General features: G+C 41.5%; 1 protein-coding gene across 1 annotated transcript in view; it reads right to left on the bottom strand.

Moving 5' to 3' along the window:
* The window catches only part of gabbr2 (gamma-aminobutyric acid (GABA) B receptor, 2), a 172,353-nt gene that overhangs the window by 117,145 nt on the left and 28,056 nt on the right, over positions 1 to 27,152 (bottom strand). The window contains exon 2 of the mRNA XM_070846971.1: positions 8,650 to 8,787. Coding sequence (XP_070703072.1) covers positions 8,650 to 8,787 — 138 coding nt within the window. The remainder of the gene's footprint in view (positions 1 to 8,649; positions 8,788 to 27,152) is intronic.

Here is a 27,152-nt window from a genome sequence, read left to right as displayed (position 1 = left end):
AATGTGTATTTATGTGTGTTGTGTGTGTATAAGGTTTGAATTATCTTATAGGCCAATCTATTGGGCAAATCAGGTTATATCATTACTGTATTTGTATACTGTACAGCAGGGAGGGGTGATTGAAGGAAGACAAGGAGGAGCAATGGAAAGGATGGAGAGCACTCTAATGATCTCAAGAGTGTTTCTCTCTTTCCATTTCCTCTCTCTCACCCACTAAGTTTGTCCTCATCATCTTTCTCTCCCTCTCTTTTTCCACCCTCTCTCTCTTCCTCCGTCTCCCTCTCTCTCTCTGAATGGGAGTTGATGTTTCAGATATTAGTGAGCTGTGTCAGACAGTTTAACTGCCCCTTATCGATCCTCTAAGCTTCACTCTTTCCAAGCAGCCGTTATGGTTTTAATGGATTGTAATGGAGCCGGGTCCTCTTTGATGTCCCATTGCTCTGCGAGTCTGCCCTTGTTTTTGACATAGTTTCAAAGGATCGTCCTAATACCCGCCTCAGAGAAGCCCGTTTCCAGCACAATTTTTGGGTCGATGAGATACCAGGCCCTGTGATTCTAAATTGTCCATATATTGGGAAAAATCAGAGGAGATGAAGATGGGCAGGGTAGAAGCAGCCTTTTGGGGTTTTGTAAGAGCTCACTGGCAACATGGTGCTGTGATGCTGATTAGAAGCTTATTCAGACGTTAGTGGAATAAGAAATTAAATCACTCAGGTTTCAACATGACCTGTACAGACATGAACATGCTCAAAATCATCTAAACAGAATAAACTTACTTGAACAGCGCATTGCAACAGGGCAACAGTGCAATCTGCATTAGCAAGCACATCACTGTAAAAAAAAAACATGGAACTACTATGTTTATTACGCAGTGTCACCATGTAAGTTGGGGGTCAGAACCCCTGAACTGGGTCACAAAATAAATGTAAGGGGCCACAAGATGATCAAGACATGCGTCTGAACAAGGAATGTTAAAGGCTGATAGCCCCCAAAGAGGAAAGAGAGAAAGGTTAAAAGAACCAGGATTTGGGGGGGCGAAAAAACATATCTTACAATCTAGACAAGATGGGTATGTATGATATAGTTCCTGTGTAAAACATCCAAAACAAGCTCAAACTATTATTGTCTAGTTTGCTTATTGTTGCAGGTGGCTGGCAAGTCCTGCACCATCATTAGTGCCATGAGTATGACACACTGATTTTCTTTTTAGTTACACTCTTTCAGAAACTACTGGGGGAATGATAGTACTCGAATGCAGGGGTGGAATTCAGCACGTATTCATCTTGTATTCCTTTTGAATGTGTCTCATAGACCTTGGTGTCAAAGAGACGTGTCAGTGGTAAAAAGAAAGAATGAGAAACTGTTTCCATTTGTTGTTTCTACTTCCTTGGGATGAACAGAAACAGAAAGATGTTCTGTCAAAGATCGTGTTCTTATTGAGTGTCTATGAACTGACATGTTTATTCAATATGGGACACCAACAGTTGCAGCCCATTAACAACTTTTATCCAACAAATGTTGCTAATTAGCTAATTACTGTGTTTCCTGTCAAATGGCGTGCATTCGGCACCGTGAATAGGTACAACAGCATGCGAGAGCTCAGCTTTACAGTATATGGTGATGTATTCCACAAGTGCTGGCAGCATTCATGACCAAAAAAAGTCTGATTAACGCACAGTATGGCATATAATTAATATTTTCTTCAGTCTCTTTCTGCGTCTTCTTTGGCTACAGCGATTAAAGAGAGGAATTGTGATAGACCCAATGAGAAAACTGTGAGGAAGTCTTCCTATTTTCTATCTATGCAGCAGGTTTGTTTATCGTCAAATTAGCTTTGCTCTAAATGTCAACATTCACCTTGTTCAACTTCATCTGTAGTCTGTTCCAGAAATCTGAAATGTAATTTACAGCCCATAAAAGGGATGTTGAATTGTTCTAGCACGAAATATGGACACCATAACAAAATCAAGTCTCTGCCCATTTAGAATCAACAGTGACACAGATTTAGGTTTCCCTTGGGTCTGCTGCTCTCAAGAGGCCTGTCACACCAAACCAACATCAACTAACAAGATGCAACAGGAGCCACCTGTTGCTTGCATCACATCACCTGTGTCTGGTCCAAAAAGTTGCATTTGAACACACCGCTGAGGCTAACGCTAACAACCAGCTGGCATGTACGTTGTGTGTGGAAATAACTCTCCATAACAGCAAGCAACCAAAGTCATTTAAAAAGAGAGACCTAAGGACCTAGGACTGTGGATAGACAAACCATCAACAAAGCAGAAGCAGCATTTGCCTAACATTTTCACAACACTCTTGCTCATCACAGATGGCCTCATGACCTTCGTTTCTCTTCTTGTGCCAAACAGTGATCTCTCTCACCGATGGGCTCTGCCAACTCAGCATGCTCAATTGGCCGAAAAACTGCAGACAACGGGCTGTGTGGAAGGTATGGGACTCGTCGCAAAAACTAGGGACGTAGACCGATGGCCCAACACTGGCTGGTGTGTCAGGGCCGTCAAGCATCCTGTCTTTTCCTTATGGTCTTGTCCTAAGTCAAACTTTCAGAGGGAAAGATGAAGGGGTGAGAAATTAAACACCTTTGTAAACACACAAACAACCAACTATGAATGGCTTTGGAGAGTCATTTAACTTTTGGGGGACAATTGATATTTTATAACCTTTAGTTGCCAACAGGGCAAAACCAGCACACACAGCACAAAGAAGTGAGCCTTACCTTTACCCATAATGTTGATATATGATGATCTATTGTGATGCTCACACTATCCTTGCCCTCGAACTCTGAGATTTTAGCCTAAACTTTGGAAGTCATGAAATATTGATACGGTACACAGGAGGATTTGACGTAAGTGAGGCAGAATACTGCAGAGCTAGGCATCACATGTTTTATTGAAGAACCCAGTGTAGCACTCAGGGAGAGTGAGAGGAAGAAAATGGGAAAAAGAAGACCCTAAAGAGTTGGTGGAGGCTTCAAAAAAAGAGAATTCTGCACTGAAAGGAGGCAAGGATGCAACTTTCCTGTCCCTAAATTGCCTGCTTTAATGAAGCACTGACGATCAATACAGCAAGTGCAGAAGAAAAATGGGCTTCATATACAGGTAAATATTAGCTCTATGTCCAACTCTTGACTGTAATACCTTGATGCGTCACATCCACTTTTTCCTTTTTGCCTGAAAAATGAATGAATCAGAGAGTTGGTGCTAAAGTTTTGCAAGCTTCACATTGAAGCACAGGACACCTGGAAATATCGAAACCACATCATAGAGACACAAGTTAAGGAGCCTGTTTTTTCCAAAAACTTTATAATGCATGTACATTGTGCATCAATAATCTCTCATTTTCCCATACAAACTCAAAAGTAAAAAAAGAAATTGCCTCTTTTCTGTACTCTCGCAGTACAGAAGAAACTCCCATGACAGAAAAAAACCCGTTGGACTCCTACAAATGATCAATTTTGTAGGAATAACACTCTCTTGTCTTCTTCTTCTTGTCTTCCAAATTACAAGAGGCAAAATGATCGTGAAGCATAATTTTTCATTACACACTCGACGTGGCTGAAAATGAACACTGCCACCACTGATAGACCTAATTGGCGAGCAAGGAGGGGCCAGCAACTAGAGAGAGGCTGGGTTGGGGCTATTTCCTGGCGCTCAGTGAGCCATTTACACCACTGCTGTGGAGAGGAAAAGGACTTTATAAGTCGTAAAAAAAAAAATAAAAAAAAAGGATAAAGAGAGTGCAAGAGAGTGCAGCATGTTGACTGGGTTCAGATACCTGTGCCAGCAAGTATTTACAAACCTCGCCAAATGCTTTCTGGAACTATATGATATCATGGTGTGGAGAACACAAGATTAATCACGGACCAAGATGGCTGCCAAAAGGATGGGTTCAACGTTCATTGTCTTGCAGAAATAAAAACACTGCAATCAGTGGCATTTGTGGGTGATGGCAGCTGACTAACTCACTCACAGCTGCATCTTACCCTGTTTCTTTGAAATTTAATTTTATGCTATTACAGTCTATGCCTGCTACAGTCTGTCTATTCCTCCATCTTTCCCTCAATCCACTGCGCACCATCTGTCCATTGGCCCTGGTAGCATTCTTATCCACCATTTTAATTTGCTTGGGCAGTCATTTTAGCACATGTACAGTACTGCAGTGTAGTTTAAGTACAGAGCCAAGCAGAGCTGCTCAGGGAAGGAGGTCGACAAACATGCCACTTCAAGAGCATCACAAGACATGAGTATAAATCAGAGTGTCACAAACAGGTATACGCGTACAGTACATACAGAGGTTACAATAAACAGCTGGAAAACCGCTCAGTATGGCATGCCCTCTGTATGTGGCTGATCACTATTATTAAATTGTTATCTTATAACCACATGGGCTTTGAGTTTTTTGAGGTTTTATTTACTTTTTTTTTTTTATAATGGACACTTTTCAGTAGGAAGTCATTACTAAAAATGATGACTGCTGTCTTTTTACCATGTTTGCAGTGGACGGCACTCTCCTCATTATCTGATATTTCTGAAGCCAAACATTGGAGTCACTTTCACTGACAGAGCAAAAACAATGTGATAATACAACTATTACTACTACAGAAAGAGAAAAAAGAAATTTATATTGAAGGCATTCTTAAATGTGTCTCTCTTAATGATTTTTGCATTGTTCACACAAATCACAATTTGTCAAAAGTAAATAGAGATATAAAGAAACATGGCTGACTGTTTATCAAGCTTTACTGTATTTTCCCTTTGTTTGGAGTTTTACCCTCTTCTACAGTAGAAGTCACATGGCACGCCAGATGATTTGTTCCACAGAACCATCTGGGAAGTTAGTATAAAAAATGTTTGTAAAGGGGTAGGACCATTCAAAATAATACTTGGCTGTTGACTGGATGAACCGTCTGTCAATCAACATGTAACACAGGCTAACTTCAACCAATCAGATCAACGAACCATATAATGTAGTTAATGCTCTAGCCGAAGCCAGTTGGGGAAAAAAGAGCTGGTCTTTGCTCTTTCTGTGAAGAAAAAGTCTCCAGGTCAGATGTAACTGATGCTTTAGCAGCATCTGCGCTAACCTCTTTAGAAGCTGCCATTATTATTTTTGAACCTCAACCATTGCTTATCCTGACTGGTCCGAACCACTGGTCCAAGCACATAACTTGAAGCATGGCAGGATGGATTCTCGTGTAATGTCATCTTGCAAATTCAGCTGCCTCGCAGGTAACAGTGCAAAAAGACAAACTAGCAAGGCTACCTTAAACTAGCCTAATGACAGTTTGCTGCATTCAAGTGTGTGCATACAGCGTAATGAAGAGGTGGGAGTTTATTTTTGCTGAGTCTTTCAAAGCTGACTTCATTAGGCATCAACACTGATTGAAAGCTATTTTTATGCGCATATGATTAAGCTTTTTCCAGTAGTGGTTTTTCTCTCCACTATCTCTACTGTAGATAGTATTTGCGAGCTCCCTGTTTTGTGAAGGAAATGATGAGCTTGTGGAGCCTGGCCTATAAAATCACCATGGAAAATTTGCCAGTTCCTTCCACATTTACGCAAGTCTTGCAGATGGTGTGCCAGGACTGGGTAATACATATGCAGGATGACAGAAGTAGTAGTTTGATGTTGTATGATAAACATTGTGGGGTACAGGATTCAAAACTTCCAATCATTTCTACTTTCCTTTCACTGCTCCTCTTGTTTCATGAAAGATTTCTCTTCTTCTCATGCCCTTCCCTTCAATCTCTCTCTTCATTCCCTTATTTAGACAAAAGTGTTATTCTAGCTTGGAGCAATGGCTAACTACCTCCCACCACAGCTGCTGTCAAAGCGTGAGAGTTGCCTTTCTCTCATTAAAAAAAAAAAGACAAAACACAAGTGCACACACTGCATACAAACACTTTCATTCACATATATATGATTGCACATACAGATTCACACACATGCAAGCTATATACAAACACACATATTCAGTAAAAAGTAGTGGTGTCAAAATTAACGCCTTAATTTTGTAATCTGTTGGGTTTTTTTCGGCTATATTGTTGACACATGTGAAACCTTGCGTCTCCAGTGGATCCCTGTTGGTGTCTATGTGTGCGTGTCTGTCAAGTGGGTGTGGCTCTCCGTTCATTCAGCCTACATGAGAACCCTGTACACTCAGAGAACTGTGGAATAAGAGATAATAGATAGAACTGCAACCTGTGGTTTGTCTCAGGCAGTGTTTAGATGCATGTGCTATGGAGGTGCTACGTTTTTAGTGCATATAGTAGATGAGTGTCTTATAAGCTAATTTTAATAGCCTTGACAGTTTAGAAATTCAGCTGGAACATAAACATAGACACCTTGTTATTATCTATGTTAGTGCATAAAAGAAACATGCCTTTCAACCTGACAGTCAGTTTTGAAGCCTTGATGGTTTTATTGGAAATTAGTAGATCACGGGAGAAAAGAAATTGAATATTTGTGTTAATTCTACATTCATTCTGTGAAATTACATTCAAATATTGATTAACACAAGTTTTAGTCTGAAGGAAAAAAAAATGTGATTTCTTGCGCTTAATTACAGCAAATTGTGTAATTAATTAGTTAATTATTTTTAATCAATTAACAGCATTAATAGGAATGCATGAATGCTGTGGGCTCAGAGGTGGAGCAGAGAGGCTCAGGCCAGCAATCAAGCTGGCAAGTGCAAGCACGCAAGCTTGATGCATGATAACTAAACACACAGCTTCCACCTTATGGTGCATTTATGCTCCATAGAAGAAACAAAAGCTAACTGGTGTGTTATTTACATCCACTGACGTGTCTTTCTGCAGGTTTCCAGTGCACATTATAGCTGCTTGGTGAGTCACACTCTGATAAGGATGTAACTCAAGTCTGCAAAGACATCTTGCATCTCAGAAAACACTAAATTAAGCTTTAGATGTTGTACCACACCAGAAATATAACAATCTGCATGCCACAAATAATGGTAAATATGTCTTAGATGATTTTAAAGACTTTGTTAACCGTCCATCACCATGTTAAAGTGGGTGTCTATTGGAGAGCTGATTAGAAAATATCTTAGAATGGCCTACCTACATGACTGCTGGCCTGCTTCTGGCAAAAGCGACAACTGATACCCTTGGCACTGAGTAGAAAGTATGTGTTCTTAAGGCATCTTCTTTAAACATAGGTACATTCTTGGTCTTGTCTCAGCCATTCACCTTTTGTGCAATAATCAGGCAGCGTCTCAGTGCGTATTTGGGATCAGACTGGCATGAATTTGTTGCCGTTGGTCTGTGCATAAATAGCGAAAGGAGCCTAGTTGGTAAAGTTCTCTGGGGAACACATTGTACCAACCAGAGTGTTCTGCAGAGCAGAAGATTGCTACTGCACTTCTCACAGGTAATCACTGCCAAACAAGCCAATAAATAGAAAAGAGAGCGAGCAAACACACACACACACACACACACACACACACACACACAAACACCACCTAGAAAAATACTTAGCAGCACTTCAGTTCAGCTATGGCTTCAAACCCTCTTTCTATACTGAGATCATTACCATCGAGAGAAAGTGAACACAGAAACAAAAAAAATTGCTCATCCTCTTATTCCCTCATCCTGCTGATCGTTTCACTCTTGAGTGACCCTGACAAGACAACGAGCAAAAAGGAACATGAAAAGCAGCAGATTCAGAGAAATTGTGTGCAGAAGAAACATATCACATTATGTGACATTCAATTCAAAATGTGGCCTCTTTAATTATGCTATCTCTTCCAAGCGCAAGCGTCAATCCTTTCTTATCTGTGCCCGATAACCTTTGTCGGGTTCGCAGCAAAATGGAATGTGTTCTTCGGAGGGAGGCTTTTCCCCTCTTTGGTACTGCTGTACAGTACATAGTCAGACAAACTATAGGCAATAACTCAGGGGGTCAAAAGTTTACCAGATGCAAGAATGAGTGGTGCTTAATGTCTACTGTGGGCAATCATAAAGCTAGGTTAATGGCAGCAAATGCCATTTACCAAGCAAGAGTATAATTGAATGGTAAAATCTATTATATGAATGTCTAGAAGGTAACATCAACTGGAGTGGTAACACTTTTATTAGCGCATGCCAAAACATCTCAAAAACACATTTTCAGCTATATTTCAGTATGAGGAGGAGTCTGTCTGCTTTCCTTTATATATAAGTCCAAGTGCTTAGTGAAAGTTGAGCTCACATTTTAACCACTGATTTCAAGTGATACTATACAATGTGCGTCATTTTGACTCTGTCTCCAACTGTAAAATGAGGGAGAATTCTACAGATTAGAGCAATGCCAATTAGACATTCACCCTGGCAAGGTTAATGAAGGATTAAGCCATGAGTTGGGACCCCTATGAAATCCTTGGACGTATCTGCACACCAGTTCTGAGGGACAAGATTTTTTGGAAAGTAGCAAATTCAGATTTTCTGATAGCAACACAGAGACAAGAAGAAACCTTCTACCATGTATAAGTAGGTAAAACATGTCTACTTGATACTATTATACCCAAAAGCTGCCATGGAAGTGCAGCATCCAGGGTTCATGAACACTGTTCATTTTCACAATATACCACATACACACACACGCATGATGATATACACAGTGCAAACCTACCTGCACCAAATTCCAGCCCTCCAAGGACTCTGCGATGATGGAAGTCACAGAGGGACAGACACCGCCGAAGATCATCAGGTGTTTGGGACCGTAGCATATGGCATCAAAGAAGGCCCTCAGCCCCTTGGCGTTGTCACACTGCAGACACAGAGGTGAAGGGGGAGGTGAGAGTGGGGATAAAGGTGGAAAATAGACAGAGACACAACATTTTAATTAGTTTTTGTTGCAAAAACAGGGAGGAAGAAATAGCAAGTGGTTCGAGATGAAGAGAGGGAGAAGAAAGGGAGGTTAAAATTACAGAAAACATTCTAGCCAATTTTGGGCTACCATGTAGCTAGCACACAAGACAAGAATCCCAATGTTGATTCTACCTTGTCTGAATCCTAAATCTAAACAAACAGACTTTGTGCTTCACTGCAACAACTAGAGGGGATAAATAATAGATTATTTGTGTTCTTTTATACCAGTAGAATCAGGCTTACAAGATGCATGATAGTTTGAAATGGCAGTCAAACACATAAGGAAATACTCGATACCCTGTTCTATGAATCAATCAGTCAGTCAATGAATCAATAATGACCAACTATACAAGAAAGACTGCTGTGCCAAAAAAAGAGCATACGCACTGGTTTATCAGTCATGAAAAACTATATGACATTTAGATAATGTTATAGACACATGCTATGTGCATGTGCCTATAACATACCGTAATTGCAGTCTTGTTGGTGTGTGTGTGTGTGTGTGTGTGTGTGTGTGTGTGTGTGTATGTTTTGAAACCAGCATGTAAAACAATGTATCTCGCATGATGCAACAGCAGGCCCCCGCTCTGATCCAGTACCGCAGAATGCAGCCATTTCACATCACTATAGCAACCAGAGGAAAAGGTTGCATGAAAGAGAAAAAGAGAGTGAGAGAAATGAGTGTAGAGGAGGAAAAAAAACTGCGTAGGTTCCTATTGATTGCTACATGAGTTGGCTAACTGGTTTTGCTGTGATTCCTTGATTTCCACAGTTTGCAATGATATTCCTATCAGCAGTAAACACCGCTCCCCACAGCCCCTCCACCCAAGTCCTCTATTACTGCTACTCAGTCCAGGATGTGTTCCTGTGTGCGGCTGACAGATAGATGGACTGACTGACTGAATGGCAGGTGGTGTGTGTGTTTGTGCCTTCTGACATAGTCCATCTCATCTGAGGAGTTATTTGACCTTGTTAGCCATCAGCCGGCAACTGAATGAGATTTCCTACTGAACAACATCACAGCCGGCCGTCCACAGCGCAGATTTAAGAACTGAAAATCAAATGTGGAGGAATGGGGCTCCTAACCAGACATGTAGGACTTTCTGTTGTGATCTGTTGGTAACATTATTAAGAGCACAGCAGGTGTTCTGCCTGCAGGGTTGAGACGTGTTTGCATCTTCTTCTCTTGTCTCTTCAAGAGGAGGATGATCTTCTCTAAATGTATTTGCTGTATAACACACACGAGCTGCTATAGCCATCTTCCTGCACTGCGCTCACCCCTCCACAGTCAGATTTAATCATGTGCTGAGATTTAAGTCATCAGGCTCTTTGTGTGTGAATGCCTTCCACTTTTTGAAGCAGAAGACCAATTACTGGTAAACACACAGTTTTCCCTGGCGCACATACATTCATGCCAGTAGAGAACAATGTATGCCAGTCAAAAATAGACTGATTGCGGATATGCCTCAGGTGAAATGAGAGGGAGAAGATGTGATTAGACACAGTGGGGATTCCTTATCCTGGCCACACAGCTGAATAAAACAGCAGGCTATTAAAGAAGATATCCTATTTGCATACTCTTATCATTCATTTCTCTCCAGCTGGCCATAACAAGGTGGGTTGTTGAATTGTGACTCTCAATTGGTTACCATGCAACAGAGAAGAAATGTGGGCAACTAAACTTGTCAATGTGAGTACAATAGAGCTTGGTGATATTGCAGGTTTAAGCTGATTTATTACGGAGAGTGACAATGTAGCGTAGGTGGTAAAGAATGCTTATGTTCTTCACTCCCTCTGCAGCAAATAAAAAGCATTTGGCTGTCTGTGTGTGCGCGCATGTGTGTAAGTGGACATACAAGTGATTTTAAGCCAAAATCGGGTTGTCTGTGACCACACTGTCTAACAAGGTGTTTCCATATTTGTCATGTGATAAACTTTGACCTGAGGAAAACCTCGGTTTTTCTTTTAAGACTCTACAAAACAGCTTTGCTTGAAGTTTAAAAAAAACAGTTTTCCAATGAGGAGTGAGAATGAACCAAAGGCCATATAGAGAGCTGCAGCTAACCATTAAGCATTCTTTTCATCTTCTTAATCAATTTATGATTTAGTCTTCAGAATATCAGAAAATAGTTAAAGATTCCAATCTCATTTCCTAAAGCCTAAGGTAACATCTTCAGACTGTTTGTTTTGTCATATCAGCAGTCCAAAGCCCAAATATCCTCAGTTTCCTGAGACAGAAGACAAAGAAAAGCAGCAAATCCTAAAATTGAAGGAACTAGAACAAAACATTGTCTGGCAGTTTTGCTAGATAAATGACTTAAACAATTTATCGATTATCAACATAATTGCCAATTATTTTTCTTTCGGCTGTCTAATCAGTTCTTTAACTAATCGTGTCAGCTCTAATCATATATGTAATTTTCTCAAATGACTATGGAATCACTCAATTGTAGTCGCAGTAAGTAATTAAAAATCCACAAAATTAGAGCCTGTAGCTTTTTTAAGGAGGAGGTAATATAGCAAAAGAGAAAAGGTAAGAAAGAAAAGCAGTTTCAAGTTAAGCCACCTCGTTCTTTTTTTCTCTTGTTCTCTGTTCATCCCCCCTGCTTCATTCATCCTCTCCTACTTTTGCTGGGCACACATGCACACAATCTGTTGTGACTGCTCACAGAGCCTTGACCGGTTTGTTGTCATGCCAACAATGTAACCATCCACACTTTGTGCGCTAGATGAGGGAGGAGGCCAAGGCAGGGCCGGTGCAGGGATGGTTATATTTAGTCTCTCATTAGGTAGCACAACCACTGAGACATTAATCAATACTTAGTCGGCTACGGAGACTCTGTAAAGCTTAATGCCAGATTGACAAAGCGGGATAGGGCGGAGAGAGGCAGCGGAATATAATGGGACACAAGAACACAGAGGCATGGAGATGGTGAAGGTGATGGTGGGTAAAACAAGCAGTTGAATAGAGGAAGAGAGAGACAGGAGTGAAGGGGTATTAGCCTGACATTAAGCCCACTCTAATACAGCTGAGTCAACCAGTCTTATAAACCTGCCCTCCATTATAACCCCACAATGGAGTAATTCATGACTATGAGATTGATTCAGGACCTGCACAGCGCCCTGCATATTTACAGTCCATCAGTTATGGAGACAATGCATTTAAATATCAATTCTAAGGTTATTATTTATTGATTATAACTTAAATCTTGAGATCTCCTTTTGCCATTTTTTCCCAGTAGCCTACATAAGCTGCTCCCTCTACCTCTGTTTATGTCCTTAAGTCTTTACTCTTGCATACCCTTCTTCAACAGTGCTAAGACATGTGTCAATGTGTCACTGAGAGGTTTGGGTAAAGGTTAAAGGTTATATCTTACATTGACATTTTCCACAAATATAACTGTCCTGAAAAACATTTTCAGGTTCTGAGGAAAAACTGATACAAAGAGGAAGGCATAGCTACACTTGGAAGTCAAGCAGCAAGAAATACTACAGCACTTTATTTCCCTCTTCCCCAGTCTGAAATCTAATTCCTGGCATTTGGAGGCCATTTGGAGCAGATCGATGGGGTTAACGCCCGTAGTAATCTGTTTGACCGCCTTGGGAGACGGCCAAGGAAGGTGTGTGTGTGTGTGTGTGTGTGTGTGTGCGAGTTGGTGGGGTGAGGGCTGATGGGGGAAGAACCTGGAGATGGAAACTCAAGGGAGGCATATAACTCTGTCTAATGCTGAAGATCTATAAACAGAAAATTTACTGTGTGACCACAGCATGATACTCTGCCGTTCATGCACACACTGGAATCCGACTTGAGGTTTACTTCCATCTCTGGCTTTACAGACTTATTACAATATTCAGGCTGTATTGCAGTTTTTATTTTTGCAAAATGTCTCTGCATTAGCTTGACATTTAAGTGCAGTGAGTTTGCACCACCACCCTTACCATTTAGATGATATTACTGATGGGACAGCTGGCCAAGGAGGAGTTTATTTGAAATCCTCAATCCACTCGTCTCCATTACCTCTTTTTCCTACTCTGACCTTTACACAAAGCTACAGAGATACATCCTTATTGATTTATCATTACATTATGACATTAGCCCACTGTTATCGTGCTACTGATAAATCACACTCAATTAAGCTAAATGTGAAGAACCAGCTGCCCTGGAATGTCAGAATAAAACTGCATTTTTTGTACCCATTATCTGATGTCCCAGGAGATGTTTTGCATTCATTATATAGTTTTAATCAAAATTCTGTAACGTCTTGGAAAGCAGTATATCTTTTAAAGGTCAGTATACATCAATGCCCCTTTTTTCTGAAACTTCAAAGCACATTTCAGCAATATGAAGTCACAATAGAGGATTAAAACGCACATCCAAAATCCTCAAAGTTTGAGAACTGTTTTTATCCAAGTTTAAACGGCTCAAGTAGACAAAGAGCAGTCGTAGATCCATCGTTCTCATCGGTTAAAAATACAGTTTTAAAACACATACACAAATGTCACATTATGAATACGTGGGTCACATTTTTGTCACAGTCTTTTAAGGCTTATCCATTACTCAGACCTAAGGACTAGCTGACAATTACCTTATTTCCTGACATAAATTAGCCTGCCCTCCCTGGCATACCTGGAGCCTGTCCTACACTTTACAAGGCAATGTGGGCTTTTTAACCCAAATCCTCCATTCTGACCAGCACTATGTGTAACAACCCTGTAGAGACTATATGTGTGCGAGTGCATCTCTGTGTGCTCTTAGGCGTGCACACGTGTGTGATGTTGTGACAAGAACAAGAGCTGATCAGGGCACCAGGCTGGAGCTAACCATGATGAAATGCCTTGTTAGCGCCGCAAACAGAGGCAGCTGCACCTGTCCCTTGTCTAATGGCAAATTACTGCACCCAAATCAGCAACCTGAGGCCCAATACTGTGCGCACACATCAATGTGTGAGGATGTAAGAGAGGGAGAGAAATAGGGAGGGAAGAGCCTGATGTCAGAAGTAATCTGCTCTTCACACACTGCGTTTATTCATGACAAGGCCAACAGCACAGGTGATTACTGAGAACAAAATCCTCAAGATTCCCACCACGGGAAATGTGTCTTTACACGGTGCAGGGTGTGTGCATGTTGTCGCTCATCCGTTAAGCTAATGTGATGTCATTTACGCACAGTAGTGGACTGTGTATATATATTATAGCTGCATATACATATATATTATGTTTGAACATGAAGTGTGTGGTAACATTACATATCTCCATCCAATAAATGGATTTTATGCAACTTCCATCCTCGGCTTTGCTAGAATTCTTTTTCAGTCCGTAGTCAGTAGATTTTACTGTAATGCTTCACTGAGGATACATACATAACAAGAATATTTCTCTAGGAAACCTCAAAACACCTTGAACAGAATAAGAGAGACAAAACATCCCAGAGATACCACCCACAAAAAAAATGAATAAACTTCGAACAGAGAAAAATATTCCTTCTTGTACTTGTAGTCTCTCTACAATATGCCTATAAAAGTATGACAGACAATAAATAATAAAATATAACAATACTTCCAGGAGCCACAAACATTTGACAGTGTAAATCCTTTCAATTGTACGCACCGCAATGCCCCAATTTCCATCTTTGCACTGTCAACAGAAACATACAGCGCTATCACTGTTGAAGTCCCCTTTCAAAGCATTCCCAGGTACACATGAGTACACCCATCCTGGCGTTTTGAGCATCCATGCAGCAGCAGTGTAGCAGATGCAAAAAAAAGAAAAAGAAAAAAGCTGGTCTCCTCTAATGGACACATCTGTCTCCTGCTTGTGCTCTTCATTGAATTACTTCCACATCTCCAAGCGAGGAGAGAAAATACAAGCCAGACAGAATCCAGCGATTGCTAAAACATATGCTTGGCATTATAAAGCCCTATAGAGTTAGCGGAGTGTAGCCAATAGGTCAGATCTAAAGGAGATTATCTATTTCCCCATGTACAAACCCAACTAATCCTCTAAACTCTGTCATGGCTGTCAATACCAGCTACTGTGGGCAGAGGAAGAACGAAGGAGGGGTTGGTGGTGAGTATGTGAGTCCGTCTGCTACAGTTTAGTAAAGTTTTGCTACTTCACTGTAAAGGCAATTTAACTGTAGCATGTTTGACTATTGTAACAATAATTGGATAAAGATGGTTCCCTAGAGTTCACTGGGGTCATTCACCTGTCAATTAAGGTCAACAATTCCCGGGAGCTGACTGAATTTCTCACACAGCAGGGGCAGCCTCATCTTGGCTGCTACCATCCTTCCTCACAGAGGCATGAGATCTTTAAGATATAGAGCTATTTGTTCCCCATCAATGAGCCCTGTGGTAACTGAGAGGTCCCATATTACCCACGATGCCTTTTCTTTCTCTTTCTAAATGACCACAACGATATGGCTGACAGGTAATTCACAAGACTTAAGGAACCAATGTAAAAAGCAACCGCCAGAGCTTTAAGTGAAAAAGAAATGGCAAGAAGGGGAGAAAGGGAGGAAGATGAGGCAGGGATGAAGCCGAGTTGCGTATGCAGCAAGCATCAGGGCTCCTTGTGGTAACATTTAGACAGCGGGCCCCGGAGTATAGGAGGAGAGTACAGATTGATTGAGAGAGAGTGGATGAAGTAAAATTGAGAGCGGGAAGGAATGATGGAGTTGTTGTATTGAATCTGCTCCCTTCACATTGCATACCTGCAACTCCGAGAAAAAAGAAATTGAGGAAACCCACCACTTGTCTGTGGAGAGAGTGGCCTTTAAAATCCACTGCGACAGACTGACTGGGCTGCTCAAGCTGATGGCTGTTTGCCCTCCATCGCCTCCTCTCTCCCTCTCTCCCTCTCTCCCTGCAGCCTGGCTCTTGTTATTGCACTCAATCTAGCCCTCGCTTTCTGGAGAGCTCAGATGGCCACCAGGATAACCATGATGGCATGTTGGAAGCCTCTTCGATGGTGACAAGTCTCTTTCTCTCTTTTTCACTTTCTGTCTCCTCACACACACACACACACACACACATCTCATGCTTAATCTCAAACACAAATACACATACACTAGATAAATTATCACCCTTCAGCAAATGCACGCCAAAACGCAATCACAGATAAATGCACTCACGTTACCACGCACACATCGACTCACTCGCAAATCAGAGATAAGCTCAAATTGGCCAGTGGTACTAAAATCATAGAGAACACATTGCACCTTTATTAGCAATCTGTGCTGTGCAGGAAGCAGACGCTGTGTTAAGCCTATTACAGGTTGTTGTGCTTTTGACAAGGCCTGACAACAGCTGGAAAACGTTGCGCTAACCAGTCATGGGGACAAACCAAAGTGTAATCCCGCTGAAACGAGCCAATCAGTCCCTACGGAGACACCGGACAGTGAGGAGAGGAGCATTTGAAGCGATATACAAAATCAAGTAAAAAATAAGTACATTCTTAGTTAGGTTTAAACTGTATGGAGATTTGCATGGATTGCAGCTATTAATCACCTGATTGTAGGCCTTATGAGGTGTCATAGTAGGAAAAGCCCAGGTGTTACTAATAACAATGGCTACTATTCAAGTGTCCCAGTAAGCCATGCCGGTGTGACAGTGAGCCAACACGCACATTCCAGGACCCTAAAATCGTAGCAGCTAAATGGAATTTAACCATCATTAATTGTATTATTTACACCAATGCCAAAATGTCTTCCATGAAAAAAGGCCTATGTAACGGGCTTGCCATTTGTTTCCACTCAATTTTTCAGTGTGAAATGTGTTCATGTCAGCTGTTTTCTGTTTGGGAGGAGGGGCTATTTTGTCAGCACCGAAGCTTGGATTTCTATAAGCACTCTAGGAGCACATACGTTTGATTGGTTCTGTTGTTTTTAGTAAAGCTGGCAGTGTTGCTCTATGGATGGTAAAGCCTGTTGTATTGTTTTTGTTGTATTTCCTGCACCAATGATAACTGGCCTGACAAGAGGAAGGTAGTTTTCATACCTGCCCAGAATTTGAAAACAAGGGCCCAATAAATGTCATGTATTACTTTACTAACAATCTGTATCTGCTAACCAGTGAATGATAAAAGACGTGGGAAGTGGGAAGAAGAAAGAGAGAGGGAGAGAGCCCATTATCAAGTTAATTGTTTCTTGGTCCCCAAGGTGCTCCACTCTCGCCCATGGATGAATCCAGCAAAGCAGGACAGGAAAAAGAGAAAGAGAGAGGACAAAAGAGGATGAATTTGGTTAATGGTACAGTCGTAAATGAGTCAGTTTGGTGGTATGCAGGTGGCCAGTGCTGCTGCAGAGAGAGAAAAGACAGGAATTTCTCCAAGTCAGTTAATAATTCTTCTTCTGTCTTCTTGATTTGGGGAATCACGGTATCTGCTGCTACAAAATGCACCACGGTCGATTTTGACTCTAGGCATTCCTCATAAAAACTTTTCCTATGTTTTATCACCGACAGCACAATCCCAAATGAACTCAAAATGAAAAATTGCTCCCCCTGAAGATACTTGTAAGATTACGTTTGAGTTTTCTTCAACTGAAGCAGCCTATAAACTGAATAATGAGGGAGCATATAAAATTCTCCATATATTTCTTGTTAATTAGGAATATTAAAGCTTTATGGACATCAACTGTATGCAAGTTTCGATCCCATCTATCGCTTCTCTCTCCATTTCCCTCTCTCCTCTTCGCAATCTTTACATAAACTCTCAGGCATAAATATACAATTCCTGCTGGATATTGCCTACCGCCGCTTTCAAAGAATTTAAATTTAAAAGTCCCTGCCTCCACTTTTTTAAGCCTTCTTCAGTCTGTTTACCTCATATAATGCTGTCTGCAAGAGTAGGGACCAATAGTCACGTCTAGGTTAGGAGGAAAGAGACATGAAAAAACATTTAATATTGTAGTTGAAACATACAGAAAGCCCTGAGCTGATGGCCTGCATCAGCTCAGATGCCCAATAGAGCAGGAGCTGAGTGGCATGGAATGATAATTCACCAAGAGTGAAGGAGGTTGGTGTGTGTGTGTGTGCGTGTGTGTCTAAGCTTGCAAGATACTGCCCTGTGTCTGTCACCTTGGTTGGAGACAGTGCTTCTAGCTGTTCAGTTCATTAAGGCTAATATGTGGTACAGGAACAAGTGTGTTATAGAGCGTTTGTATGATTGCATATAATAACTCTTGCTATTTAAAAAGAACAGCTGCACAATTGGGGAAATACACTTATTTGCATTCTTGTTCAGAGTTAGATGAGAAAATTGATGCCACCCTCATTGTGTGCTCAGTTTTATGTCCGTAAAACTGATGATGGGACACCTCCAGCTATAAGCGTGGTCAATTATTACACCACAGCCATAGGAGTTTAACTTTTGCCAAAGTCCAGAAAAGTAATTTTTTGTTTGAATGACATCACCGCTATGGTACGCACCATTCACCAGCACACCCAGGCGAGGCACATGATGGGATGAAGACTGCTACGCATATTCAGTGGGTTGCACACCACGCACATTTTTTTGGATGTATGTATGGTGAGCAATTGTTATTGGACTGAACAGGTAACGTCTTCAGGTCCTTCCATAAAGCTGGATCACGTTACACAGATGCTCAAAATGCACAAAATTGAAACTGCAAAGATGTCTTGTCAGTGAATCTGTAGTATATGTTAAGCTCCAAAAAACTGGATCGTACAATTCCCAAGTAACTTGATAAGGTATCTCATTAGACCTTCCTTGCCTGGTAAAAATACATGCCTTTCAAACTCCATCCTCCCAGGTTGTAATGCGGATTTTCTGTTATAAATGTATGGCCTATGTCGAGATAACCCTGTTGACATCATCGAGTTATGTTGAGCGACAGAAGAAATTATCCAGCTGGTTTCACAGCCTAAGATGCAGGCTTCGTGACTAGTGAACTACTTTTGATACATGCAGGAAAATCAATTCCCTGAAGGTTGAAGAGGATCGTGGTTAATTGATAGGAGAAAAACAGGAAGCACCGCACTTGGTCCCACACTTTGTTTTGCTGTGACTTCACCTGTCAATCATTTTAATGTCTTTATTAATTTCTAACATGCAACGCACAATGGGAGTTTATTTTAGATTCACTTTGACATTGTCTTCTAGAAGGGCACTTTTCCCACCCCAATCATCACACAAGTCACGTTTGCGCTTGTGTGTTCAGGTGACATTGCTGGTAGTCCTTTCTACTATTGGTTATCTACAGTAATAACTGCCATTTAGAGAGCGGAAAAAGGCAGATATTGCTGTTGACATTTAGTCAGGTCTGAAAGGACAAACACTGGCAGATTACTCATCCTTCTCCAAGTTAGGAGGACCATCTATTGACAAGCTTTATGACAAGGCAGAGAGCAGTGCAGGACCTGTTGTCGCTCCACACAAGACAGATGGGAGTATGGGAAGTGTAGGCATTGCAGACTGTGGAAGTGGATAAAAGAATGTCATATTGGGTGAGTGGGTGCACGGAGGCCTGTGTGTGTGTGTGTACTAAGCAGGATAGAGCAGAGCACAGTTCAGCCTGTCCCTCTCTGCAGCCTGGGGATTCTTCTGTCCACGCACATCAATCTTGTTACAGCAGATCGCCGCCTCCCAGGAATCCTGGCCAAGTCTCTGTTTGGATTTAGGATCTCTCTTTCATTCTTTAAACCTCACGTCCTCTTTCCCTATCCACTACTTCTTTCTCTATGCCATCAACATCATCATTCTTTCCCTCATTCTGCCATTCACACTCTTTCTCTGTCTCACAGTTACTTGCACCTCTCTTCCTCTGTATCACCCGTTGCCCTCTTTTTCTCTCCAATCACTTCCCACCTCTCATTCATCCCTTTCCCCTCTCTCTCACTTTCTCTCTCCTCTCAGCTCCAGGAGGTTTAAAGTTATTAAGGGTCATGGCTGTAAGCATTGCATCATTAACACATCTTCTCTGGATGTTAACGTTGCAGTTTTCTGCTCAATCCAATTAATGTCTTAGTTAATCACCTAACCGTATTTTTCAAAGGATGCTTTGAAAGAGTGGACTGAAATAACATGGCAAGCAAATGTGCTTATCAATCATTAACATTAGCTGAAAATTGATTAAATAGTCAGTGACAGGAGAGAATGCAGGATTGCAGAGTAGCTGTTGAAGAAAAATGGATAATGACATCCAAGTGAAATGAAAAGATACAGGGAAACGCATACAGTTCAAGATGAGTAGTAATATTATCTATTTCTTAAAAACAGGGGAAATTTGCTGAAAAAAAACATCTATATTTTACAAATTTACAAAGCCCCCAAACCACTTTGCACCTCATAGCAACTTTATATTCGTTGAACATCCAATAATTAATCTGTGTGTGTGTGCCTGTTTTGGACCAGCAGTGCTTCACGTTAACTGGGAAGGTCCACTGTCACCAACACATGCACACACACACCATGCACCCTGGGTTTCATCAACCAGCCCATATTTAACCAGGCTGGGGGCCATGCCAAAAGTGTCCACAAACAATCATCAATCACCAGGAGCTACAAGCACACCGCACACCACACACACACACACACACACACACACACACACACACACACACACACACACACACACACACACACACACACACACACACACACACACACACACACACACACACACACACACACACACACACACACACACACACACACACACACACACACACACACACACACACAGCAACCAGGTGGTCGACTCTTGTCTCACAATAGCTAATTTCCGGGCCAAATAAACACTCCAGTTGAAGGCAGTGACTGTGAGTACTTGTCGTTTCTAATTAATCGCTTATTGACTGACCTGTATAGAGGTGACTGGAGAGACATAGAAGCAATAAGAAAGTCTCTCTCTCTCTCTCTCTCTCTCTCTCTCTCTTTAAGGTGATGGTAAAGCAGGAAGTTGACAGCACGAGCGATCGGACAATACAGTCTTGTTTGAGAAGCTGACGTACAGCACTGTGTTGCCATAGCTACCAAGAAAGAGAGGGAGAGAGGAGGTGATGGAGAGAGGAGGGGAGAAGGGGCTAGACTGCAAAGGAAAATTAATTTGTGTACAAGGCCATGTCGCAAAGAAAATTGCATTTTTCCCTTAGATGGGGGCAGAGGGAGAAGCTGTTGGGTGTTGTGTGGATAAAAGTGAACGTGAATGTCTGTGTGTGTGTGTGTGTGTGTGTGTGTGTGTGTACATGTCTATGGCCAGCCAGATGTCATCTCAGTGGACTGTAGACAGAAGTGTTGCAGGATGTCAGGAGGCTCTTCATTACAGAGGCTTTTAAATAAAACAGCTAGAAAGGCTTAAAATAACATGCAGCCCATGGAGCAGGATACACACGCTAATGCAAAGTAAAGAGAGAAATGAATAAAATAAAAAAGAAACACTCTGATGAATTTACTCTGTGTGTGTGTGTGTGTGTGTGTGTGTGTGTGTGTGTGTGTGTGTGTGTGTGTGTGTGTGTGTGTGTGTGTGTGTGCGCGTGTGTTGTCCCTCGCACACAGGCACCAGCAGGGAGGAAAGAACATGTGAAAGAGCACACTTTGCATACATCTCTCTGACACACACATACAGAGAATGAGAGAAAGATTTTTCTCTTTTTGTGGCATGACGAGTCGTCTGAATTCCACGGCTCTCTAAGTAGGTCATGCAGCCTTTTCAGAGTTCCACTCCTCCCCACGCTGCATCAAAAATGCATAAATCCCTGCACATTCTCCCTGCTAGCAGCTTCCCAGGCCAGCTAAAGCACATCTTTAGTGATTCTAATCCCATCAAAGGTGGTTCTGCTGGTATGTAAACACAACATGGGATAAAAAATGCCTTCTCTGGCAGTTACATTTATGACTGCTCCTCATTTTTTGGGAATGTTTATGAGGTTACAATGCAGCAATCCACTTAGTGAATAGGTGCTAGAGTTGATGGTGGGGGCGAGGTGCATGGAATAACCAGAGATATGTTTGGCTCAAGTTTGGTTAAAATAAAAAGCAGTGTTTTGTTCCCACCACAGAGCTTGGCTGGTTGGCGATGCTATCTCCAAAAGATACACTCCACTGTCAATTGAGTCGAATGGGGTAGGTACAAAGTGTGGTGGCCAGGTGAGATAAGCACTGGCGCGCCTCTGGACAATAGGCGAGCAATCAAGAGATGGTACCTTTAAACAGTGTGGAAATGTTACGACTGATGTTCACAGGCCCTTTTGTACAAGCTGTGGTGTGCTTTCTTTTTACTTTTTGCAGACTTAAAATGGAATGTACCACAAATAAGATGTCCTGTTTTATCTTGTATCCAAGAATGCAATCAATGACGTTAAAAACTACTTCACAACATAACTTGCTGCCTTTGTAAAAACTGTGGATTCTTTGCTCTATTAATTTACAAGAGTGAGAGAGTTATAATTTGAATAGACATTTTATCTGTGCCTGGGCATATGACAGCCATGCTTCATGTCAACCCAAAGTTCTCTCTCTCGCTCTGGGTATTGAGTTCTTTCATAGATAAATAATTGAGTAGATCACAATAATAGTCTTCCTCTGTTACATCCCAATCTCTGACCACTGAGCCACCCATGGGACCACAAGTGACAGTCATCACCAGTGACTCTTCACGACTGCATCACCTATCACGGTGATGCGGTGTGTGTGTGTGTGTGTGTGTGTGTGTGTGTGTGTGTGTGTGTGTGTGTGTGTGTGTGTGTGTGTGTGTGTTTTCTGTGTGCCTGAATAATTTAAGAGAGCAGAGTACCCATTCTAAATTACATGTAAGAAAACCACATAAAAAGGAAAGCTCTAAATGCACGACTGAATAAGCATTACATAATGTTAATCAATTTATCCAGTCTATTTATAATTCTCTTCAACGCTGGGCATCTCTTCCGCCATCTGAAATGTTAGACTCTTACCTCAAAGCCATTCTAATTTCCTGCAATATAATTTATTGCACAATGATCCTTATTGATTTTTTTTGTGGTGCTGATCCACCTCCAGCAGCAGAGGAGGCTTCTATCTCTTGTCACCTGAGCAAGATACCTTTTGCCTGCCCTGACCTTTTAGATCAAAACCGGGTAAATCAAAGCTACCTTTAAGCTCAAGGTAAACAATCACTGAACCAATTTAGCAGTGATTCAGGCACTTATGACAAAAAAAGCAAAGATGAAATTGCAAACCTCTCTACACATAATGATTGGTTAAGCCTCTCAAAGGTACATTCTTTTAAACTACAGCATAAAATCACTGCCACCGTTTCAGCAGAAACATCTGCTCACTTTCTGTCGAAGTTCAGATGAAAGTACTGAGAATGTTTTGGAGAGGTAGAAAACTTTATTTTGCTGCTATCCTCTGGGAATGCATATCTGTCAGGATGTCAAAATGTAATATTAATGAGGACCACAAATGCTGTCAATAAGAATAGACTATAAGAGGCTAGCCTTAAAGACAGACCTAAAGCCAGTATCGAACCCCACCTCATAAATAAATCAACTAGTGTTAGCCACCTTTAGTTTCTGCAGCTAGAGTCTGCAAGACTGGATATCGGGGAGACAGATGAGATGCTGGTGTGTGTAAATGTGACAGGAAGCAGGGTAGAGAGAAACACTCTCCCCTGATGTGTCACTGTTGGACAGTCAGCCCACGCACACATTGCCCCTAACGGCTAAGCATGGTGGCCTCTGTGGAGAACGTCACAGCACACTAATGTCACAGTCCACCTCAACCACACTTGGTCTCCTTTTGAAATGATACTACTGTACGTACCAAAATAGATGCATACAGTAATATACAACTATTTACTATTGGTACTGTACATCAACAGAGTCTTAACCCCATGTAGCAGCACATTATTTCTGACCTAGGCATGGGTAAAACCAGACATTAAACGAGCCCTGCAGCTCAGAAAAATGAAGAAAATAGATTTCCAAATAAAAGTTATCTTGAACTGTTTATCTCACTAAGTTTCTGATTTGAAATAGGATTTAGACATCTTTGATCGCTCTCTCTCTCACACACACACCCCACTCTGTCTTATAGATAACAAAAAGAACCAATGGGTACTGTTAAAGTGCTGGCCCGATAAATAATATTAGTAAGAGTACGAGCACCACTAAAACATCATTAAAGTACCATTGAAATCCTTACTCTGACCCTGAAGTAAAGTTGGAATTTCCTGTTCTTGACTCTTGCTTATACTCCTCTAGGACAGGCTGAGTGAATAGTGCTGATATAAAATCACTGTATGAAGGGTTATTACATCAGCATATGTTTTAGACATGTTGCAGGACATACTGTAAATGATTCCCTATGGATGTCATAGAGATGTCACACACCAGCATTTGAACAATCGTACGTAATTTCAAATGAAAATCATTTTGAAGGTTCAGGAGGTCGGTTGATGTTATACCGAAGCCACAATGGCAATATTTGCTGTAAAATGACAAGCAGCATATTGTGAAGGAGAGTGAGCGTTGTCATTTGCATCTCTCTGTCGTGACCGTCTTGTCAAGCATTAAAATGTAAATGCTGGGATTCCTGACACTTTCCTTCAACTGAGTGAACATGTTTGAAAACAACTGCATCTAGACTGACATCTCTCTGTGACTGCTGGTGGAAATAGCGGCAAAACAGAAATAGCAGCAGCACAGTATTTTTAATATAAGTTTTTAGAACGTGGCGTTATGATGTGAATCATTCAGAAACATTAAATACCAGAAACTCCCTGGTTTGTCATCACTATGATTAAAAAGCCTCTCAGATGAGCAGCATAACATCCTTAAGACTACACAGCAAGTCGAGCTGCCTTTGAATGGTATCATCCAGGTCTAGATACCCGTTAACATGGGTGACTGAGCACACTCACAGGTACAGTAGTTTCTCTGATTATGTAAAAGCATTTTCATAATCAGAGGAAGGGTAAACTGTTATTTTACCTCTTCCACATTACAGCACAGTGCATTGCAGAGCATCACCCTGAAAAACGTCCACAGAACAATATTTTGCCTCCCGAAGCCAGACAACAGTGAGCAAAAATCTAAACTTATTTACATCTCAGCAAGAAGCCAGGATGATATAGTCTAAATCAGAGGTTGTTTTGGCCTGCAGGGGGAGGGATAGTAGTCGTCTTCAGTTTGAATCTCCCAAACTTTTACAGCACAGGCAGCTGAGCTTAATGAGTGTTGCTGAGCTCCGGTGAGCATGGGCTACCAGGCAGTTACAAAACACCACACTCATTCTCCTCCATACCTTGTCTCTTGACTCTACAATGCCCAATGGCTTCTTTTCTCTCCCAGCGAACCAACAGCCTCTCACACGCAATGTGTCATACAAAGACCAAGAAGCAGCATTGAAATAAATACACCTCCAGGGCCTGAACACTGTGCTCTGCTGCCCCTATGTGCTCGTTACCTTTGACTGTGTGTGCTTCAGTTTGTGTACATGTGTGTGTTTGAAATGTAGTGCTGTTTGCTCAAGTGAGAAAATCCGGAAATCCTCAACAGCAACTGCCCAAGGGTTCACTCCTAATTGCCCCCACCACAAGTGGGCCAAAGCAGTTCATCTCAAATTGACAAAACAAAAGACAAACACAAAGCAGAAGCATACCACCGCAGGCAGCCAGGGTTCTTATATCTCCACTTAATCCTCAGAAGGCTTCAGTGCTACTATTTAAAGATGTGTTTAAAAGCCTCAGGCAACTGTAATGAGCCTAAGTGACGTGCCATATAAATAGTGGGTATGTAGAGTAGATAAACAAGAATAACCATTATGAGACAAAAATGATGAACAAAAAAACAGGAGCTTTGGAGAAAGGCAAAGAAGATAAGAAGGGAAACAACACTATATAAAAATGTGCTTCTGCCTACCTGTGTGCATGCATGCTCACACTGTATTCGGCATGTGTGTGTGTGTGTGTCTGTTCCCCTTTCCGACAGGCAGTAATAAATAAAATAACAGAGAAGGAAGATGGACTACTTCTTCTGTGAACTCATCAGGCAGACATTGGCATGCACCACTGCCTCCAAGATGGCTGCATCTGTGCCCCCCTCCTTGTGAATACTGTCTGCTACAGTTGGCAGTGGGAAAGCGCACTGCAGGTGAGAATATGGTAGAATATGTTATGGAGCGTAGAAAATGTCCATATGAATTTGCTATGTGGTTGAAACGGCAATGGGTTGCTGTTATTTTTTTGCCCAACAGGCTATAGCCTGGAAAATAAATCTGAGCTTTAGTACTTTAAAGTGTAGCGCAAAGAATGATATTCTTTGTGGTTTGCTGAATGGCGCCTCTGATTCAGATGAGGCAAACCTGCTAAGAATAAAGTCCTGCTTACTGAGTCGATCAAAATTAAAACTATTCCTACATTTAAATATGCTTTTGTGGATCTAAAGCTGCTTGAAAAATGGATCAAATTAAACAAACCCAAAACAATCTGAGGCAATTTCAGAAAACCTCAGCAAAAAACGTTATAGGAAATAACTGCTAGTCAGGTATGATGATAAACGTGGTCTGCTGTGATGGAGGCAAAGGAGTGTGACTCTGGAGGTTGCTCTTTCATGTGTTTGATGTGTCTCCTGGAGGATGGCAATGCCCCAGGGGAGCAGGCCAGGCCAGGAGGCCTTTGATGAGGCACCTCCACTGGCTGTGATAAAACTGCTCCCCTCTCATTCACCTGCCCCTGGAGATGATACTGTAACTCTGATGGTGGAATTGATGTGTTAAATAATACAGGAATTCAGCTCTATTATGTGAAAGCTTGCTCTTACTGTTTTACAGAATATCTATAAGGTAGACAAGAATTCAGAGCAATATGCTCTCAGACAAATAATGCTTTTTTGAGATTTTGCAATTGTAGATGAATTAACTGTATAACTCTCTTTTACTGGCGCAGTGGCAACACAGTAGTCAAATCTCCTGTTCCATCTTTCCCACGAATCTTAAATCAAATTTACCAGGGGATGCTTTACAAGACTAGATCAAAAGTAAGGACTCTTTGACTAAATTACAATGACAGTGGAAACACTTAAAACCTCAAACATGGTCTCCAGAGTTTTGTCGTAATGGAGGCACATGGCTGATACACACACAATGGCAAAGACATTTTTCTAAATCTAAATCATCTAAAAAGACATGGGTTAGGGATGGAGGGACATAAATAAAGAAAAAAATGGCTGAAATAAGAAGCCAAAGTTAAGGAATGACACATGAAGAGTGCATAAGAAAGGGAGATACAAATTGCGGAAGGAAGCATGACAGATAGAAAAAGAGGGA

The sequence above is a fragment of the Pempheris klunzingeri genome, chromosome 16, assembly GCF_042242105.1.
Source record: "Pempheris klunzingeri isolate RE-2024b chromosome 16, fPemKlu1.hap1, whole genome shotgun sequence".
Taxonomy (NCBI): domain Eukaryota; kingdom Metazoa; phylum Chordata; class Actinopteri; order Acropomatiformes; family Pempheridae; genus Pempheris; species Pempheris klunzingeri.
This window is presented reverse-complemented; position numbering and strand designations above follow the sequence as displayed.